Raw genomic sequence first — 22,292 nt, 5'->3', positions numbered from 1 at the left:
GAGGAGACTGATATCGCTTGAATTGCTAGTTAGTCTGTGTCAGACCGTAGGGGGAATTTGCTGGTCGGACTGGGAAGGTGAATTGTTTACAACCTGTTTTACTTGGCTATTCTTTGGGGCTTTTAGGGTTTCTGAGTTGGTGGGGGGAAGAGGGGAGTTGGTGGTCTGCAATGGGAAGATGTTCAGTTCACTAACGTGGGTTTGGATATCAAGATCAAGAGGTCTAAAACAGATCAGAAAGGAAAGGGCTCTTGGGTTTTGCTGGGGCGGGGGAGTAAGGAGTTATGCCCTGGTCGCACAGGTTTGGCTTGGAAGGAGCGTTGTCGGGGTAGGTTAGGTTTGGTTTTTCAGCACGAGAAGGGAGAGCCACTGTTAGCACAGCAAGTTTTGGGGGTGTTAAGGACAGCTTTGTTAAAGGTGGGTGAGAAGGCAGAGGATTTTGGAGCTCATTCATTTAGGATGGGGGCAGCATCTGAAGGTAGCAGGTTGGGCTATTGTGAAGACAAGGTGAAAAGTTTGGGGCGTTGGAAGTCAGAAAGATACAAAGGGTATGTCAGAAATTTGGATAAACGAGATGTTTGAAAGAACAGTTTTAAGAATTTTCAGGAGTGTTGTATTAAACATAATGTTGGTTTTTGTCCGTAATTTATCATTTCTTTTTCAGATGCTGCTCGGAGGCCGGGGCAGATGGCACAGTTATGGATTGTGGATCATTTCATGGTTAAGTGGGCTGGGAAAGAGGCTGAGAAAAGAGTTTTTGGCAGGCAATTGGGTTGCAGCTATGGAGATGTTTTGGTAAGATGGCCAGGTTTAGGGGGGCTTCGCTGGGATCAGTTACTCCCAATGTTGGCTGGGTTGAGGGAGCGCCACGGGACTCCAGATGGGCTGATTATTCATGCTGCGGAAAATGACCTGGTTAGGGATACTGGAAAGGGATTTGTTATGGGTTCGGGAAATGTGGCCACAAGCATCTGTAGTTTGGACCAAGTTGTTGCCTAGGAGAGTTTGGAGGGGAGCGAGAAGTGAAGGAGCAATTGAGCGAGCGTGGAAGGGCATGAACAGGAAGATGGTAAAATGTTGTGCCTCTGTGGCGGTGCAGGTTTTAGACCACAAGGATATCGTTCAGGAAGGAGCTATGTTATTTAGGGAGGATGGTATCCACTTATCTATGATTGGTAATACTTACTATCTGTCGGAAGTGATCTGGTTGGTGAGAGATATGTTAAAGAGTTGGAAGTAGGAAGGATTGGGGGGTGGGGCAGAAAGAACACCTCGGGGGAGGGTTTTTCTGGTGGGGGGGGATGGCCCCTTTAGATGTGGGGGGAGGGAAGCACAATAGGGGAATGGCACGTGAAAAGATGGGGTGGTGGTGTTTGCACAAGCGGGCTACCCCGGGGGAGCAGGTATTGAACCTGAAGGGGCATGGCCTCAGGGGAAAAACGGGACGCCTTGAGAAGTGGTAAGGAGACTGTTGGGACCAAGGGATGTTTAGGGAGCAAGTTGATTTCTTTAATTATTTAATTGTTGGGAAAATGAACATTGTAGTTGTTATTTGGTTGTGTAAATAGTTTGTAAGGCCAGGGAGCCAGGTAAGCGTTTATTTGTAAGCTTTGACCTGTCACATTAAAGCAACCTTTTCCACTCTAGCGAGTCTGGGTTTTTGTGCAATAAGTCAAAATGTGCGACTATCAAATGCCAATCACGATAGCAGAACACTGTAGTTCGTTCTTGGATTGTGTCACCATACGTATAACTACTTATTTAAACACATCGTCCTAATGATCAGTGTCTGGTCATCTTCTGTGTCATCCATGGGCATGCTGTTTTAAAACCTGCCAGCGGTGCCAGGGGAAGGGAAGCTGGCGCAAACCTTCAACATCTGAGCTGGCACAGGCCTTTACCCTGCCAGGCGTCCTGGTGGATGGACCCTGGTGCAAAATAACAGGGCTTTGCCGCAAGGCAGTTTCAAGCGTCCAGAAAAAGCAGGACGTTGATGTGATTTCCTTAGGGCAAACTGAGACCACTGCGCGTAGAGTGTCTACATATGCCCCAAGCACAGCTGGAAGGTGACAGTGGGGCACCTGCGCTCTTCCATGGGCTCGAGGCTTCTTCCCACCCGCGCTCTGTGATTTAACCTTTGTTCTACCCCATGCTGGAGTCACCCGTAAAACTCTTCCTTCCTCCCTCACCTCTCTCTCCTAATTATACCGCACTCCTCTCCTCGGGTCCGCATTCTTTACACTTACTCCAGGAGCTGTAGCTGGCCGTTATCAGCCACAGTAGCTCATTGCACCTTTGGGCTCTCAACATTTGTACATGGTACCATTGAAAGGTGCAGATGTCAGCATGCACCTCATTGGCTCTCAATGCGACTATTCCAACACCTGGACAGAAAATGAGCCAGGAACTGTACTCGGAAAGGTCTGTCGGTCGCACACACTTTCTTCCAGGCATTTTTTTCTATGTTGCAGTCTCAACAGAATGTATGTTCATCCTCTTTAAAAATGAGACACAGCAAAATATGTTGGGGTATGTATATCCGGTTAAAAGATAGGGGTATGGAGGGATCGTCATTGGGGGTTGCAGATATGCAGCGAAGGAGGTGCTGTGCCGCCTATCTAGCCGACACGCATGTCACTGATTATGGAAGAAAACTATTGGCGATTGGGCCAGTGCTTTGAGTGGCCTGACAAATCGAGCAGGGGCTCTAGGGGAGGCGTGGCCGAAAAGGGGCGTGGCCTGGCAGGGGGTCGGCGCCACAATTAAGAGGCACCACTTGCCTCCCCTGAACGCCAACAGGCAAGCCCCAGCTCGATTTTGCTAAAGGGCCGTGGCCTAACAGGGGGCATTCAAATCCGGTAACTGTTGCCTCCTAATTGGGGCACCGACCCCCTGCCAGGCACCACTTTGCATGGATCATCACCCTCGTGCCCCTTGCGCAACGAAAAGGCAGGAGAGGCTTTGTTTTCCTAAAGCCCGAAGCTCGTTCTTATACGTGAGAGGTTCGGGCTTTAGAAGAAACGTCTTGCCTTCCAGTAGACTGGGGTTAGCTGGAGACATTAGGGAGGCCCAGCACGGCCTCGTCTAAGACACTATTGTTGGAGCCTGACGGGGCGCCGGCCCACTTAAAGCCCTGCAAGAGAATACATAGAAACATGCTCTTGTTTTGTCTTGAAGAAAGTCGTTGATAGTGCCTGGGTAAAACATGTCAACATCCACGGGGCGGTGGGCCTTTCTTACCCAGAACACTATTCCTACGGGTGATTTTGAAAGTATTTTTCTTTTAAAGTCATCTATAATTTGTAGGTGTGAAAACACTTTTTTAAAATTGTATTTTGGCTTATATAAACCTTTATACAAAAAAAGAACAAAGAAAACAAACAGTAAAATAAGCCATGTGTTTAGAATGTTACTATAATGACAATATATACAATAAATCAATACAACAATCTTTAAAAAAAAAAGAAATGTCGACCCCCACCCCCTTATGAATAACATGTTCACCTAACATGGAATATTTCTTTTTTTATAAAGTGATTAGTAGTAAAATCATCTTTGCTTGCTGATTATATAACAGGTGCAAGCTGTTGTTGTTGAGATTTCAATATTGCAAACTAATTCATGAAAGAGTGAGCATGTTCACACATCCGGGGCTGTGGCTTTTGTAAAACTCCTAACTGCGCCCCTCTGGGACCGCGTGACACCACTGAGAACCGCTCTCTCTCTCCCAACTACCCTAATGCAACTCAGAGCAAAACTGCCCTATCTGCCTAAACTTGCCAGGCCGCCAGCAACCATCCACCTCCGCCAACAAGACTGATCACAAACTTCAACCACATGCGCCATATTCGGGCTGGACTGATTCGTTTTCGGACGAGGCCGCGCCCGATTTGCATATGGGGTTTCCATTTCTGTGCTGACATGCCAGATACAAAAACGATGGTTTGGAGTGTGATCAATGCAAGACCAGTGGTTATGATTAGTTCGATCACCATTCAGAGTTGCTTTGTTAAGTCCAGCTTTACATTCCACCGCTTTGTGTGGTTATACTTGGTCCTTTATAACGGCTTAATACCCAGAGGTTTCTAACCACAGACTAAGGGATCGAACCTGTGCTGCTCTGTGTCCTCTTGCTTCCAAGGTGAGCGTGTAGCCCCTAAGCTATCTTCCCAAGACGCAACAGGAAAGTCCACATTCCACTGCCTTGTGTTGTGCAATGGCCACCCACCTTTAGACCCCCACTACACACACATTCCACTGCCCCCTGCAAGCAGTGCAAGAGCTGAATACACGCCCCCCCTGCTGTGTGCTGTGCAGCAATCATAGTTGCCAACACCGTTGATTCTAATCTGCAGGTGCTTAGCCAGTCCTGTTCTTTGTGTTTTTTTGCATGTTGGAGCTTGGAGTTCTGCTTTTCCCATTATAAAACTCTGATTGCAAATCCCAGAATGCGCAAAACAAATACTGGATTAGTAGCTACAGCTTGGAATGGATCAGGCTGGCAACTATGCAACATCCACACCCAGATGCCAATGTCCTGTAACAGCGTGCGACCATGCAAGCACATTCCTTGCACAGTCCCACAACCCCCCACTTGTACAACACAGCAGGCAGGTCCGCCTTTCATCTCTACGCGTGCAACAAAAAGCCTGTTGCACATGCCACATCCCTGGGCAGTGCACCCGCTGGTTGGACATGCCAGCGAGCACTCAGCAAACGCTGGGAAAGTAGTCGCCACGGGGGATGGCACCTGCTGTGTGGCAGAGACTAGCCCAGAGGGCAGCCTACCCCTGCACACGTACTTTAGAAGGGGGCATCCACCTGTAACGCGACTTCGTAGCCTGGTGCCCACATCCAAGATTGCTTACCGCAAGAGCGCCTCGGCGGCCAGAGCCAGGCAGAGAAGCACGAGGGTGGCGGAGGGCTTCATGGTGGCGTCGGCTTCTGGTGCCAGCGACTCTGGGCTGCTGGTCAGGAAGTGCCTTGAGAGCACTTCACACTTGGAGTGCGCCCCTCACATGGTGGCCTCTGGGCGGGTACCGAACTCCCTGCGGTCTGTGGCGAGAAGAGGCCGCGATAAGAGCCGATTGGTCCCGGGCGCAGAAGCCCTGCGTGCACGGGAGGGGATTGGCCCTCGCCGCTGCCATTTATAGTGGATGATGATGACAAAACAGGTAGGACATGTGGTAACCTTAAGATACGTACGTCACATCTCAGTCACTGGTTCAAATCCCACATATCCAACTCAGACCTGCCTCCTGAGACCCCCCTCCCTCCCTTGCACTACGTGGAAGCCGTGCTTCCAAGCGTGGGGGGCACATTACACATAGGCGTATACTAGGCCAAAGCATGGAACACCCTCAGTTTGCATCATTCCTGCTGCTGACGCAGTAAACAATAGAACCAGCAACTGATTGGGGACACAGTTAGCTTGCTCTATAGCCCAATTACTTGAAGTAGGAACCAAGGGGATATAGGCAATGTATCCCCCACCCCCCACATTCCGCAATGTGGGGGGGGGGGATGCGCCTTATGCTCCCTTCACTGAGCGGGAAAATGCTGGGGGATAGAATCCCAGGGAGAGACTTGCTGGGATTTCCTTTTTCGCGTGATATCCTGTGCCCCTAGACAATAAGTAAAAGTCTATTGTTATCCGCGCAAACAGCACCTGAAAGAAAGACTGTGCTTTCTCTTCTCTGACAAATAATATCCACTTATGCAGGTGCAGGGCGTCTCTGGGCTAACGGAAAGGCCGCAAGCTGAGCTGGTGACCGTTTAGGCGTAACGTGCAGTGTTCACATCTGTCTCCCATCACCACATGCTGGCCATTTGCAGAATGTCCAAGAATTGTGTTATTGTGGGAAGACTATAGCAACTCCCACAGACAGTGCAAGAGTTTTTATCATCTATTTAAAGGAGGTCCTCCCAAGGGCCCTCCCTACTCTCTCGTCTTTCCATACACTCTGTGCACCCTAGCCCAGGCTCCTCTAATCCACAAGGTGGTCACTAGAGATCAGTAACCTGTACTATCTAAAAATCTCCCTGGCTAGCGGCGAGGGCCTGAAGACCATCCGTACTATCTAAAAACCTCCGTGGCTAGCGGCGAGGGCCTGAAGACCACCCGTACTATCTAAAAACCTCCGTGGCTAGCGGCGAGGGCCTGAAGACCACCCGTACTATCTAAAAACCTCCCTGGCTAGCAGCGAGGGCCTGAAGACCATCCGTACTATCTAAAAACCTCCCTGTCTAGCGGCGAGGGCCTGAAGACCACCCGTACTATCTAAAAATCTCCCTGGCTAGCGGCGAGGGCCTGAAGACCTACTCTCTAAAAACCTCCCTGGCTAGCGGCGAGGGCCTGAAGACCACCCGTACTATCTAAAAACCTCCCTGGCTAGCGGCGAGGGCCTGAAGACCTACTCTCTAAAAACCTCCCTGGCTAGCGGCGAGGGCCTGAAGACCTACTCTCTAAAAACCTCCCTGGCTAGCGGCGAGGGCCTGAAGACCATCCGTACTATCTAAAAACCTCCGTGGCTAGCGGCGAGGGCCTGAAGACCACCCGTACTATCTAAAAACCTCCGTGGCTAGCGGCGAGGGCCTGAAGACCACCCGTACTATCTAAAAACCTCCCTGGCTAGCAGCGAGGGCCTGAAGACCATCCGTACTATCTAAAAACCTCCCTGTCTAGCGGCGAGGGCCTGAAGACCACCCGTACTATCTAAAAATCTCCCTGGCTAGCGGCGAGGGCCTGAAGACCTACTCTCTAAAAACCTCCCTGGCTAGCGGCGAGGGCCTGAAGACCACCCGTACTATCTAAAAACCTCCCTGGCTAGCGGCGAGGGCCTGAAGACCTACTCTCTAAAAACCTCCCTGGCTAGCGGCGAGGGCCTGAAGACCTACTCTCTAAAAACCTCCCTGGCTAGCGGCGAGGGCCTGAAGACCACCCGTACTATCTAAAAACCTCCCTGGCTAGCAGCGAGGGCCTGAAGACCATCCGTACTATCTAAAAACCTCCCTGTCTAGCGGCGAGGGCCTGAAGACCACCCGTACTATCTAAAAATCTCCCTGGCTAGCGGCGAGGGCCTGAAGACCTACTCTCTAAAAACCTCCCTGGCTAGCGGCGAGGGCCTGAAGACCACCCGTACTATCTAAAAACCTCCCTGGCTAGCAGCGAGGGCCTGAAGACCTACTCTCTAAAAACCTCCCTGGCTAGCGGCGAGGGCCTGAAGACCTACTCTCTAAAAACCTCCCTGGCTAGCGGCGAGGGCCTGAAGACCTACTCTCTAAAAACCTCCCTGGCTAGCGGCGAGGGCCTGAAGACCACCCGTACCATGTAAAAACCTCCCTGGCTAGTGACGAGGGCCTGAAGACCACCCGTACCATCTAAAAACCTCCCTGGCTAGCGGCGAGGGCCTGAAGACCACTGTTTCATCTAACCCGACTCCCTTCTGACCTTCTAGGCGCATCATAGCCTGATGATCCCAGGAACTGCCATGGTCTTCAAAACAGGAATTTGGCACTTTCCACCGCCAGGTCTTTCTTGTTCTTCTCCCTCTAATCCTCTCTCCTATTCCTTCCCCTGATGTCCTTTCCTTCTTATCACACCCTTCCACTCCCCCCCTTCTCTTCCTGCCCATCTCTATTTTCTCTCCCGCTCTCGTTTGTCCATCCAACGTTCCCCTGTTTCAAGTCTACTCCTTACTCCTATGCTCCACTCTACAGTCCCACTACTCTCCACTCCACTATTCTCATCTTCTCTCCACTCCCACTACGCTCCACTAGTCTCCCCTCTCTCTCTACACTCCACACTAGTCACCATTATCACTTCCTCCCCCTAATCCCCCACTTAGTCTCACTCTACTCACTCTACTCACCATGCTCGCAGGCTCACACCCAAGTGCCGCCTTTCCTCACCACCCAATACCGCACATGCGGAACACTTGCTCTGCCAGTCTCCTGACACTAGTGTGTGCAAGGGGGCGGGACAGCGCATCTTTGCGCCACTGTCCAGCCCCACCTGAAATGCGCAGGTCACCTTTGAGAATAAGGTGAGCTGCGCATTTTTAGCAATGAGCGCAAATGGAAGAAAGCACACACACTATGCATTTTTTTGGTGCTCATTTTTGACAATCTGGCCTTATATATGTGTATGGGGGCCTGGGGCATGCAACTATCCGACCTGTGCATTCTCTTAGGATTGTGGTGAGTTGTTCCATTAGGACTATCCTGAGGCTGTGCCTTGTCCCTTCATTAGCGCGTGGCATATCAGACTGAAAGCTAGTGGCAAATGCTGAATTTTGAAGTGTAGTCGTGTGCCTATTTTCGTAAACTGGCATGTGCGAGGAGGCGTAGCGTGTCAGCCAGAACCACTCACACGGATTTACAAAGATGCATTTTGCAGCACAATATTTTACCAAACAGAGGCTTGTTTCTAAAGGCCAGGCTACCAAAAGTACTCGACATCATTTTAAGAACACATTTTCACAATGCCAGTGCCAACAAAAAATGCAGGGATTCCCCCTTTAAAACCCTGTTGACTATGCCTGTGCCACAAGAAGGACCAGCATTGCCAATGAAAACACATCTCTTGAACCCTGTGCCAGCAATGTTTGACAACACTGCCACTGTAAACTATTTTCATGATGCCCGTGTTAATAGTATATGCCCGCACATTTCTGTAAAGTACGCCTTTATGATTCCTGTAACCAGAAAACTTAGCAGCATTTACCCATAAAACACGCTTTTATAATGCATGTCTACACAAAATATGCCAACATTGTGCTGTAAGCATGTTTCCAATGATGCACGTCCCCACAGTATGTCCAGTAATGGGCCTACGAAACACAGTTCTACTAGGCATATAGCCACAAATAAACTGCCATTGGGATGTACAAACGGTTTCCATGACGCATGCCCCCACAATATATGCCAGCCTTGACCTGCGAAACACGTTTCATGTTGCCTACCTATGCAAGTATGCCCACATTCCCTGTCAAACACTTTCCCATAATGCACGTCTCCACACTGTATGTAGGCATGGCCCCTCTCATACATATTCAAGATGCCAGTGCCACAATAGAGAGCCAGCTTTGAACCCAGCACGTGCACGCGCGGGCTCACGCGCGAACACACACAGACACACCTAACACAGCCACAAACACACCATTTTTTTTACTTCTGACACAGCCCTGCCCCTCTCCTCGAGCATGCTCCACAAACCAAAAAATATTAGGAACAATCAATGTTTAGAGCTCTGTGCATGCATGCATTGTGCAAATGGTGAGCTCTGTAACGTTATTCCCTGAACACTTCTGTTGAGCCGCGCAGTGAGTGGCCAGCACAGAGCCCCCTCTGCCTGCAGTGGTGCATCCAGCATGCCCACTGGCTCATGTGCGCCTGGGAGAGCTGTGCATAGCAGCCTTGCATCGGGTATGAGCGGTGGCAGCTCAGGGTCCCGGCACGGGGCGGGGGCGAGAGCACTCGGTATGATTCTCTCTCCATGTACTATTTTGGGACTCTGCCTGGCTCCTCCATAGTGGCCAGATGGGTGGAAGAGCACTGCTAACTATGGACGAGATGCAGAGGCCTAGCACATTGTGTATCTAGTGCCCGAGATTCGGGTGCCACCAAGCTGCCTGCCATGCTCACCGAGGGTGCAGCAGCTGGCTGCAGCCGAGGCAGGAGCCGACCACCACCTTCAATCCTGGTAAGTGGATTCAAATCAATTGTGTGCATGTTTGTGTATGTGCTGAAGTGTGTCCGTGTGTGTGTGTGTGTGTGCGCATGAAGACACTAGTTAAAGTCTGTCTGAGAGTGGGGGGTGTATTTGTGAGAGCTGGTGCTTATATGTGATATCGTGTGTATGTTACTTTGAGTGTGTACGTGGTTGTGAAAGCTGCACATGCATGTGACAACCGGTGCTTCTATGTTAGAGTTGGAGCATGCATGCAAAGGCAGGTGCATGTGTGTGGGAGCATGGTTGCGTGTATATACGTTTCTGCGTTTGTGTCGGGTGGTATGTAGGAGGGATGCAGCATGAACACAGGAGAATGGTGGCTGCAGGAAAGTGAGGCAACATGAACATGTTTTACTGTAGCAATGTTGGCATATATTGTGAGCACATTCAAGATTAAACTGATTTACTATGGAAAAGCCAGTATATATTGGGCACAACATACATGAAATTGTGTTTTTACCGTAGCATGCCAGCACATATTGGGTACAGCCAGCTTGACTATGGGCCTCATTACATGGAAGGCGGTAAGGGTTAACGGTCACCGGTAATGGTACCGGTGACCGTTAACCCTTACCGCCTTACTACGAGGTCCCTTTGCGGGTAGGTACTTTAACGCCTGCAGCGTTAAAAACCAACCCGCAAAGGGACCAGGGTGCTAATTACGGTACCGCAATTTGCGGCACCGTAATTAGCGCCTTCCCCATTCCCATAGAGCCCTATGGGGCAAAAATGGGAATGGGGAAGGGCAATGGGGGAAGGGGGAATTACCGCCCCGCCAACCTTGGAATATGGCGGTAATTCCCCTTTCCACCAAGGCGGTGCCAGTATTTTACCGGCATGGACCAAGGTGCTAATCCTCTGCCTACCGTGTAATGAGGCCCTATGTGTTCATGCAGTGGCAAATTGACACATATTCGGCACAGCAAGCATAAAAATGCATGCTTCCAATGGCATGCTGGCATATTTGGAAAAGGCTGCTTGAATATTTGTACAGAAAGCAGCATACGTGCATGTATTGGGTACAGCCAGAATGGTTGTGCATTTATAGTGGCAATAATGGTAATATTTAGCACAGCCAGCATTGATGTGTTTTTACAGTGGCATGCTGCCACATATTGGGCACAGCTAGCGTGTAGCATACTTACAGAGGCATAATGGTGTATCGGGTGCAGCCAGCAGCAGTGCCTTTTTACAGTGGAATGCTGGCACATATTGGGCACACACAGAATGAACATGGGTTCTTACCATGGCAATACTTACGTATATCATTTTCTTTCTCCGTAGGTTAAAGCTAGCATACAAATGCGTTTAAAAGTTCTCGTATGTACTGTTTGTGTGATGCCCTGGCACCTGCTGGTGTTTTTCCTGTGTTCCTCTACTACAGAAACAATCGTAAACTCTTTGGATTTTCTACTCAATGTTTCTAAAATATTTGCTGTTCAATTTCAACCAATTATTTAAAAAAAGGTTCTTGGTGGGGGCACCTCCAATCTTTAAAAAATGGTTTAGGTACAATCTTGCACTCATTTCAGAAAATTATGTATGCCCCCTGCCCCCACTGGAAAAATCCAACCGGCCACCATTGAAATTATCTAAGAATATTAGTTATGTTAAGTGAAGCTAAATTGATTTATATTGTGCACCATTGCCATTTCCGTGGTCTTCAGCATCTGTCACGGCTCTGTAAGGTAAAGTGGGGTGAGTTGGTAAGTGCTCATTTGTTGATGCGAGTACAATAGGAGTAACTGGCATCTGTGCGAGTGTGCTTTCTGGGTGTGCTTTGTTTCGTACACTGGATGTTTTTTTTCTGGATAGGTGGCATCCAGTGATGGTGTTGTTGGGTGTTGAAGGCTATTTGGGTTTGTGAGTTGTTTTCGGATTGAGTGTTTTAGCAGGGTGGTTCGGTAGTCACCTGGGAGTGTGTGGTTGCAGAGGGTGGTAGAGAAAAGGAAATGGTTAGTAGGTCTTGGGTAGTCTCTGGATATTGCTCAGCTTTGATATTGTTTTCTTTTTTAGGGAATTCACCTGTGTGTAGGCGTGCAGAATCATCTGGGTGTGGTTTGGGCATTTTATGCAGTTGAAGTGGCCTCTCTGTAAGGTAGATCATTGTTTAGTATTTGTTGATCCATTTTTATCCCTGTGCACTGATTAACCATGTTTTTAGCCATTTTTGGAAGGTTAGGTGGCCTTCCGTCGTCCCGATTACCTTCGGAATTTAATTCGTAGTTTGACTATAAGAATGGAGAAGACAGTTCCTCAGAGTTTAATTTTGACATCGTGTCTTGTTTCTTTTTGGTGGTCGGTGCTAGATTTTAATGTTTTTCTGGGGCTGAATCGGATGATTTTTGCTAGGAGGAATTAGACTCCTTCCATGAAGAGGGCTTTCAAATTGATTAGTTTCCTAACTGGTAGGCAATGTCCACTTCTCAGGGCTGATGTGATATCTCTTCTATTTCATCATAGGAGTATTCTTGCTGCTGTGTTCTGGATGCACTGTTGTTTTTTGGTGACGTGTTCACAGGCAGTCCTAGGTAGAGACTATTTGCGTAGTCTATTCTTGATAATACCAAGGAAATGATAATGAGGGTTCAGTGTGGGAAATTGAGGTAAGGCCGGATTCCACTCATTAGTCGAAGATGGTAGGAACGTTATTTTGCATGTCCCATTTGCCCCTGGGTAGCATGCACATATTTCAAAATGTATTTCTCCATTTTCGCACCTTTGTGTAATTATGTATGTAACATCACCCTTTGCAACTCGCAGAGATGCACTGCTCTCAAGCTTTGGTTGTACACAGACCGTCTCTCGTAGAGCACTTCCAGAACAGCTGCAATGTGTCCAGAAGACCTTGAAGATAATTTTTTTTTGTTAATTAGTATTTTGTGGTTTGCACAGAAATCTTAAATACTTTCATGTATTTATATATGTATATAAAAAAGACAGAAGGAATTAAAAGTATTTTCTTATCAGCACCAATATACTCAAAGAATTCGTAGAGTACAAAGAAAAAACATATGTAATGCAATGTGAAGGGGTCATATAATAGGGCCCATCTGCCAATAATGTTGGCCTGTCTGTGCCTGGCTCTGTAAGAAAGTAGGGCAGGGAGTGTTAGTCGGATAGCAGGAAGGCAGATGCAGAAACCTGTGGTGTTAATGGATGCAGGTCAGAAGTACCCATTACCTGTGCGCCGATATGAAAATATCTATGTTGTCTGTGTTTCGTACGGACTGCACAGGTTAGCCATATGGGCAGCCCCTGATTGTGGAGTGCAAATATTAACAGAACGGTTGTTGATACAAGAAGGAAGGTGAATCTGTTAAGTACCTAGAGTTGATTGGTCGTCTGAAGAAGTGTGGCTAATGTAAGAATGTATGATTTTAGTAGTGATGAGCTAGTTGAGGGATGAGATGGGCTGAGGAGGGAGTGGTTAGGGTGACCAGTGTTGTGGAGTAGTGTATCCATCAATCAAATTGGTTTCTCACAGAGGAAAGTTCGAAGTGTTTTGCAACTGCTTGTCATTAAGTAGCCCAAGTTTCCAGTGCACAGTTTTTGGTCAGTTGTCTTTCATTTCTTTCAAAGTGGTTAGTCGAAAAGCCAAGTCTTGAGCTGTTTCCTGAAAGTCAGGTGGTTCACGTCCAGGCAGTTTTGTTGCTAGAACCGCCTTGCCGTTTCTTGTTGAAGTTCTGGACTGGTACTAGAACAGCATTGCTGGGCCTAAGTATTATTTGAAGAAATCAAGCACAACAAAACAAACAATTTGATTCTTCCTTTGTCTTGAAATACGCAATGGCCAAACTACATTTTTTACAAAAACCTTCAGTCTTTGGCAGAATGTAGATTGTTTATTTATCATCCCATTACAATTTGTTAAACGATTTTCGTGTTCCCCTAAAAAGCCTCAGTCTGTATTTCAACAACTTAGAGGGATTTTGGACCAACAACCACTATTTCATAAGTGTCTAAATGCATGAGGCACAATTCTAGAAATTCACTTGTTGACATTTAAAAGAATCATTGAATGTGGGTGCTTTTGTACAGAATTCACATTCTGCTAAATTTGCTAAGGGTTCTTGGGAGAATTATGTTTGTGCATGAACCGGTTGTATGGTCTGGGCTCATCTCATCGATCGAGGGATAACTTTTCAGATTCTAGAAAGGGTTAATCTATGGGGGGCACACACACCGTGCCACTGATGACCTCAAGATGTGGTGGTATGATGTGATTCTGCATACCCGGGAAGACCTTGCTTCACATTACAGCGCAAGAAACTGGAGGTCTATCCAGTAAGGGCCACACACCAACATCTGCTGAGGAGCCTGTGAAGAGCATATTGTCGCCAGAGGCAGTGGAAGGGACACCACAATAGAGGACCACATGTAATGACTCCAAACACGTTAAAAATAAATCTCTATATAGCTGCCATATAAAATAGACAGATGTCAACATCTGCAGTCTCCCATAAGGGGCTAAGCAACTGTTATGCAGGGTGAATCTATTGAAATTAAGGAGGGCAAGCATCTGTATGGCAAAAGATTTCTAAGGTGGTATGCAACCTCTGGAAGAGGGCGAGCCTCCATGAATGTACAAAGCTCCATATCACCATATATTCTGGGACATGTATTTGCAAAACTAAAAATACCAGCATGCATTGTACTCTTAGGGAAAATGTCACACTGGCTGGTATAGGTGGCATAGGATTGGTCCCTTAAAAAATAAATTACATTTGGATTGTGTTTTGGTTTACAGAAAACCTTCTAGAAAACATACAAACGATAAAGCATAAAATCCGAAGAATAAAAACAGATCTTAATTTGCACAGAAAGAGTAAAACATTGAAATGAAATGACAAAACAGACTTAATTTTCACAATCCATAAAGCAGATAGTAACAATTAACAATTAAAAGAGTGTCGCTTTTGCAATAGCGCAGATGGGCTACACACCTGTGCTGTGTAAGGTTGCCCAGAGCCATGATAATGGTTAAGATTAAATCAAAACCTTCCACGCATCACATCCTGTGGTTCTAGCATGTCTCCTTAAGTGAGAGAGGGTACGTATGTGCAGACATGGATCGCTCCCTTGCTTGCTGCACCCTAGGAAACCAAGTTGTATATCACTGATGAGGCCAATGGTGCAGATGGGCTGTCAAAGAGATTTGAGACAGGCATGAACAGGGACACAGACTCAAAGATGTTAGTTTCAAAACCTTTATTTACTAAGTTGGGTTGGTGTAATGCCTAACTGGCCCTAACTCTAAAGGGATGGTTCCCTTAACTGATGTTTCTAAGAGGCGTCAATGGCTGAAAGTCCAAACCAATGACCTGTCTGTGTCTAAACCTATTCTTGCCCTTACTCTCTACGAAAATGAGTTGGGACGTCTATAAAAAGGAAGAATAGTGGGTCAACAGAAAATAGGAAACCAAGGTTGGTTTCAGGTGGTCATCTCACCAGGTGCAGTTTGGTCAATGTCGCATAAATGAGTTCAATCAAAAAGGGCTGTTCGTAAGATCTTCTCCACACAGCCCATGTCATATTCTCAAATACCTTCAGTGTCTTTGGGATCCTTGAGGTTCCCTTCCCCAAGCTTTAACTTGTTCAAGTTCCAAACACCACGAAAGACATATAACACAGTTCCTTTTGAAGCTTCTCGGGGTTCCCCTCCCCAAGCTTCAATCCTTTCAACACTACAAAACAATAAGTCTTCAACCTGGTTAGGCCTCTCAGGGTTCCCTTACACAAGCTCAGGCCCCTTTCAGTTTCCAACACAAATCCAGTTTTGTCAGGATGTACTTTTCTTTTCCTTTAATATCATGAAATAATTGGTCTTCGACTTTGTTAGGCCTCTCAGTGTTCCCTTCCCCAAGCTTAGGCCCCTTTCTGGTTTCAAACACAAGTTCAACTTTTCAGGATGTTCCTTTCCTTTTATACACAGTTCTTTCACCCACACTTCACTTGTGGGGTAGATTCAGAGACTTTTGAAACCGCCTAACTCTTTGCTCCTCTTAGGCATGACCACTCTGATATGTAACCCCTCCTTTATTCCTTGCTCTTCCTTTGAAACCTTGCACCTTCAGGCGCTTTCTGCACCCTTTCTTGTTTTCCTTGGCTTCTTCCTCGTGTACACCTGCACCTTCCCTTTGCCGTTCCTTTTGTTCCACTGTGCACTCTTGCACTTTCCTTTGCTTTCTTATTGTGCCTCTTGCGCACATACGTTCTCTTTCCTTAATTTGCGTCCTTGCACCTGTCCGTCTCTTTCTCATGCTTCCTGCACACTTCACACACTGTCCTCTGTTTATCGTGCACGCTTTGCACACCTTGCACTCTTCAAATGCCTTTCTTTCACTTTACTTTTGTTCCATGCCGTTAGCGTGACTTCCTTCTTTCTATTTCTCTTCTTCTGCTTATTTCTTACACTTTCTGTCCTTCGTGCACTTCATCTTACTTTCCGCTTTAAAACTGTGTCTTTTTCCAGCTTTGCTTCAGTCAAACGCACACTCCCGAGTTTCTCTCTCTCACTCCCTGAGCAGCATTGCGTTGACAGGCGGTTCCTCTGGATACACAGGGTTGAGGTCAGGGTCTCACCACCTGCCCCTCAGATGCCCTTGGGACCGGGACACGTTACAAGGGAACAAGCATTTTACCGAACACCACCAGCAGGATAGAGGCTGCCTTACCGCAGCTCCTTGGAGGCACAGCTCTCTAGCCACCATGCAGCCCCTAACAAACACTGGGCCAGTATCCCGGCATGCCGTTTTCCTCCAGGCTTTAACCCCTGCTGCTCTCTGCTCCTTGGCTTCTCGGATCCACACAGGATCCGCAGCTCGCTCTCCTTCTTGTGAAAAAGCACACCTTTTATAGTTGAAAAAACAGTCAAGTGGAGTCAGTTGTGAGCGGTCATTATTAAATGCCGGACCCTACCTGACTCTACTAGTGGGACAACTTGAGTTCTTTCTATAGTAGGTTCCCCTTACTTTCCCCATGTTGTTTCCATGGGTAATCTTTACTGCTCTTAGTTGCCTCCTCCTCGTCTCAGTATTTGTTGGAAATGGGGAGGGGGAGATGAGGTGAGATTGAAAATACCCCATGAAGGCTGACGGGGAGTAGATTGAGGTATTATTGGGACTGGGGCTATACCATGTCTCGCCCTTTGGTATCCTCCTCCCAATCCCTCGTGACCCCCCCCAGGGTCAGGATCCAAAAGTGATGGCCCTTCCCTGGCCACCTGAATGGGTGTAAGCGAGAGAATACTGTCAGGTTTCTCACAGAGAGCTCCAATTCCCAGAGGCGGTTCAATAATTTTTATTGAGGAATCAATGGTCTATAGGGCCTCTCGCTCTCTTCTCTAAGCATCTCCTCCCTAGCCCAGATGCTCTTAGCCCGTGGTTATATCAGGGTTGGATTGGGGCATACAATTGTCTCTGGCACCAATGAGGACAGTCTGAGCCTTGTTACTATATACTATTGCTTCACCCGCAGTATGCTAAATACTGAATAAGCTAAGGTGCTTATCTCTCTAAACTCCCTCCAGGGTTTCCTAACTTTCCCTACTGTAACCAGCAGTTCGTTTTCTGCAGGTTTAAGGAATAGTGCCCTGCAAATACCCTGCTTCGGTCAGGATTTTCATTCATGCTCACTCTCTCCTCCGTCTCTTCTGTTCTCCTTTTTCCTCTTTCAACTCTGCCCACCTCTATTCACTCCTCGCACTTCTCTCATGTTCCTTTCATATTCTCACTACTTCTGGTTCCTGCCTTCTTCTTTAGGTGTTATTACTTACTCGCTGCCATCACTACTCCCTCCTACTCTACTACTTCCTCCTTCACTCCACTACTCCCTACTCCATGTAATTACTCCTTCCTTCATGCCACTACTTCCTCCTCCACTCCACTACTCTGCCTTCATCCAACCAGTGCTCCTCCCTCCAAATACTATTCCATCCTTGTACTACTACTCCTCCATCGAACTACCCTTCCCTCCAACTACCATTTCTCCCTCCATCTGCTACTCCTCTCTCTAACTACCATTACTCAAGCACTCTTCTTTCCCTCTGTACCATCCACAATACTTCACCGCCTATAGAAATCACCTCCACCATCCACTGCTCCGTCCTTCCTCCTGCTGGTCTCTTGGTGCACCAGCTCACCTTCATCTGACCTCACCTGAACGACCACTACTTCCCACTTCCTGTACTGTCCTCTTAAAGTCTTCCCTTTTTTTCTGGATAGGACCCTTGCCCCTGGCCAATCTGGCCCTGTCTTCCCCTCCTCGTACATGGCAGAAGCAGTAAATGTTTCAAGCAAGGGGCTAAACACTGCATACTTCCTCCGCTCTGACCTGCCATAAAACTGCAATTGCAGCACGGGAGGGCAAATGTTCGAATTTGTGTTATGGGGTTTTGGTCTTGTGGGCCTCACATGTAAGTACTGGTGTGGGGAGGGTCTGAGACCTCCTAGAGTGTGTCTGGTGGTCTAGGGTGCCGAGTATCAACAGTGTCTCCACCGGATCTGCAAGGTGCTGCATGGCTCTGTTGCCTCCCACGAGAAGTCGACTCCATCTGTGCACTTTCTCTCCGCTGGCAAGTAGTCCACCAGCTGGTTTGTCTCAATGCGGGTCAGGGTTTCAGACATTCCTGGTGCACAGATGCCAGTGAAGGGAATTTCACTCTATGTACCTCTTCTGTCAGGATATCTTAGGGGATTTCTGACCCAAACAGAAAATCTGGTGAGCATGTGTTGCAGGAGGTAAGGTGTGAGACAATTGTAGACTACACAGAAACATACTGGCACAAGGGGGGGACAACAGACATTGGGTCCCTCTCAACTGCCACTGTCCACCTCTGGCGGAAGACTGGCTCTGAATTTCCCCCTGGAAGAGGGGTTCACTCCCCCTCTTGAGAAGGCCAGTAGACTGGCCTTGTCACATAACAAATGGGTCTGGGGAAGGTTGCCAAGTGCAATGCTAGTGGTTACGATTAATTCAAAGCCTTCCACGCATCACATTATTGGGTTCTGGTATAGGAGACATACATTGCATACAGGATGAGGATGATGAGGCAGTGATCTCACAATGCAGGACATTATTACCCATTAGCATCCCCAACCCCAGTGAGTAATAGAAAAGGAAAGCACACAACTATCACAGCCAGAGGAAGACAGCTCACCCGTGGCACGAAGACAGAGAACACGTGGGATTGCAAGGAGAAGAAATTAGGACCTCAGCACCACTCTGGAGCAATTCCATAAGCTCGAATGGTCCATATCGTGTGTGCAGTGCACACATGTTAGAGATGCTGATGGGGCAGATGGACACCAATGTAAAAGAAGCACTGGGTGTCTTAGAGCAGAGTGTAGCCAGGTATCTCAGGCCATGGTGAGTGTAGTAGATACAGTTCCAGGATCAGGGTCAAAGAAAGAACCAAACCATGTACACATTGGTGACACTGCAGTGCCTGCATCTGCAGTAAGTCACTGGTGAGAATGGTTACTGCCATTACCAGGCTGAGCAGAAATTCATTCAACCTGCAAGTCGACATGGCATGCACCACTGTAGACATTGGCCATGGTCTGGTGCAGGTGACACCAGAACCTGGGCAAATGACAGATGCTCATGGTAGAATGTGGGTGTATAGCAGTGAAACTGATGTTTCCAGTCGGAAACAGTGCAACCCCACGAAGGACAGGCAGTGAATTTGTGAGGCACACACTCATCATAAGCAAAGAAGGTGTTGGGCACAATGATGTGGGCAGAACCCATAAAGGATAGTAGTCACTAGTCCTGATACTACATGCACAGTTAAATGCAGGAGTAGTTCATGGTTTTAGTTCTTGTGCATAGCGGTTGCACTCTAAGGGTGGAAATCCATAATTGAATATTGCCACTTACCATTGATTTTGTTGTACCCGTTAAGAAAATTACAATATGTTTTTTAATCACATTTGACAGGGTTTTCTGGTTTGTATGATCAGTCTCTCAATTGAAATGTAATTATTGGCAAATGCATCTCTCCTGGTCCTGCCATCACTTGCTCTCCTTAAATACTTACCACGTTGAGTGGATTGGGCATGTCTTTGTCTACCACTTCTATATGCAGTCCCCTCTGTGTGACAATGGTTTGCAGCCTGGCTCATCTGGCTATGATTTTGCAGCAAGTCAATGGTGTATACAGCAGGGCCCCCTTTCTCCGGCCTGGACATCCAAGGCCGACTTGAGACCAAGCAGATTATGTGCAGCGATGATATACTGCTCCCAAAACACGTAGGTTGGAGTAAGGACCTAACAGGGAGTCAACCCAAGAAAATAAGGATAAATCTCTGTCACAGTGCAGGGAGCTCACCTCCTTTCCCCCACTGCAGCACTGGAAATGGCTTCATTGCATCGGTCAATGACTGTGTCCTTAGGGAATGCATTCCCCAGCATCACACGCATGGTAAATCACCAGCTCCTGCCCTGAAGGAGGAGGAAGAGGAAGAAGAAGAAGAAGAAAAAGAAGAAGAACTAGAACTGCGTATTTCCGGTCCATTCAGGGATCCAGAAAGAAGGGGCACTTGCATGGCATTTGCGTCCAAGCATCCTTCCTCATCGGATTTAAACTCTCACTACTTAGCCTTTGTACTGCACTGGGTTTCGAATCTCATTGCAATTCACTGTGATAACCTGTTTTTTAAGACGATGCATGTTTCCAACTGGATCAAGGACCTGTTCTGACTTGTTACCTCGGATTTGTTTGGACACTTATGCCAGATCTTCATGGAATGGTGTGCCCGTTTCAAACTGATATAGATGACATTTGTTAGGGCTCCTCCTAAAGTAGTATTTCAGATGACTGTTGCCTGCATCTGGGAATTAGGAGTCCACCTCCTCTACAAAACAGGTTTGACCACTGTCTGGCGACTAGTGTGAGTAATCTGAATAGCCTGGTCTTCTTCTTTGGAACCAAAACAGAGTGCCCCGATGGTAGCCCCCCAACTTTCCCTTCACCTGGAACCCGTGACAAGTGTTATAGTTCTTGTTTGGGAGGCAGATGGGAGGAAGGTCTTGTTCTTTTCCTGGGTACTTTTGACAATAATGCAGCAGTTTAAGAAGCCACTTTTCCCACTTAGGCAACACACATAGAGGCTGCATTTGATCCGGTTTCTGCCCTCATTCAGGCTATTGCCACGCCAAATGTGGATATGGTTTACTCGCATGCCACCATCAATCAGAGATTGGATGCTGTCCAGAGATACCCAGAAGACAAAGAGGAAAGGTTTCACCCTGAGATGAACCTGGTGGGTCAAAGTGATGCCCCACCTTTACTGAGACCAGAAACTCCCAGACCTATGCAAATCGGAGGGGTTGAAAAGATGCTAAACCACGAGGAAAGAGGTCAGCAAAAAGCAGCCAACTCATGTCTCTCTTGTGGCCATCTAGGTCATTGTATCAAGACATTTCAGAAGAGACCTCCAAGACAATCATGATCATTCCCAGGCTCGTCCGTGAACAGGGCCAGCTGGAAAAGTATTTCTTTTGAAGGATCCTAACAGATCCAATGTCTTCCCTTCTCTCCAGTAACTTTCATATTCCAAGGGAATAGAACCATCTGTACCACAGTCATGTTGGATTCCAGGGACACAGGGAACTACATGGATATCTGCGTTGCAGGACAAATGAATATTCTGACTATAGTAAATCCTTCGACATGATTGTGGGCCTTCATTTTGGGGTCATTCTGGGAGTACCATGTCTCTGCACACACAGCCCATTCATCAACTGGAAAGAAGGCACAGTAAAATGAATGATTGACTATTGTTTACAGACTTCTTATAGTCCAGATCAGGCTCCCAAATTGGCATGTTAAGCCCTTCTTTCTGGTTACCACAAAGTTGCAGTGATCAATTCTGTTTTTCCAAAAGAATGTTAGGAATTTGCTGATGTCATTGATAGGCGAGAGCCTGAGCAGCTGCCGCCTCATAGGCCTCATGATTGTCTGATTGAGCTAGTGAAAGTCACTCAAGTTCGATATAGCTGAATATGTTCCAGGAATCTTGCAGGATGCAATTCCTTGTATGAAATCTTTTCATTGAACATTTTCCAACAACTACAAGGAAGCAAGAAAACAAATATGCCACCTATTATCCCAGGCATCCTCCCCCACCCTTGTATATCCTTCCCTTAATCTCCTATAATGAAAACAGTATTACATGCTGGAACATGTTATGATTTACAGTTGGGCCGTGTTCCAGAGCCCGTGTTCCATAGCTTAGATCAAGAAAGAAAAGAGGAACTAAAATAAGGACATGAAGTAGGCTCCTGTCTCAATGGTTGTTCCCATGTTCGCTCAGAGTATCTCACCTCCCAACCCGATTCCCCCTCTGTGTGTCCAATAAATGTGGTTATTAAAACTCGAACAGACCCAGCGCTCCCCAAACTCATTGGGCATGTCAAGTCTTTGTTGGAAGTCTTCACATGCTGCAAAAAGGTTGCCACGTTGCAAAGTATGTGACCATCTAATCTCTCAATGAGAATTACTATTTCTCATTAACTAAGATGGTTCTCTTTTTTGGTACTAGTCTGCATTCTG

General features: G+C 47.3%; 1 protein-coding gene across 1 annotated transcript in view; it reads right to left on the bottom strand.

The window, feature by feature from the left end:
* The window catches only part of LOC138452889 (cathepsin D-like), a 229,166-nt gene extending 224,119 nt beyond the window's left edge, over positions 1-5,047 (bottom strand). Inside the window, exon 1 of the mRNA XM_069605235.1 lies at positions 4,869-5,047. Coding sequence (XP_069461336.1) covers positions 4,869-4,930 — 62 coding nt within the window. The 5' untranslated portion in view covers positions 4,931-5,047. The remainder of the gene's footprint in view (positions 1-4,868) is intronic.
* Positions 5,048-22,292: the final 17,245 nt, after the last annotated feature.

Source organism: Ambystoma mexicanum, chromosome 1p, assembly GCF_040938575.1.
Source record: "Ambystoma mexicanum isolate Mex_15411 chromosome 1p, UKY_AmexF1_1, whole genome shotgun sequence".
Lineage (NCBI taxonomy): Eukaryota > Metazoa > Chordata > Amphibia > Caudata > Ambystomatidae > Ambystoma > Ambystoma mexicanum.
The sequence above is the reverse complement of the archived record's forward strand: the minus strand, read 5'-3'. Positions and strand labels throughout refer to the sequence as shown.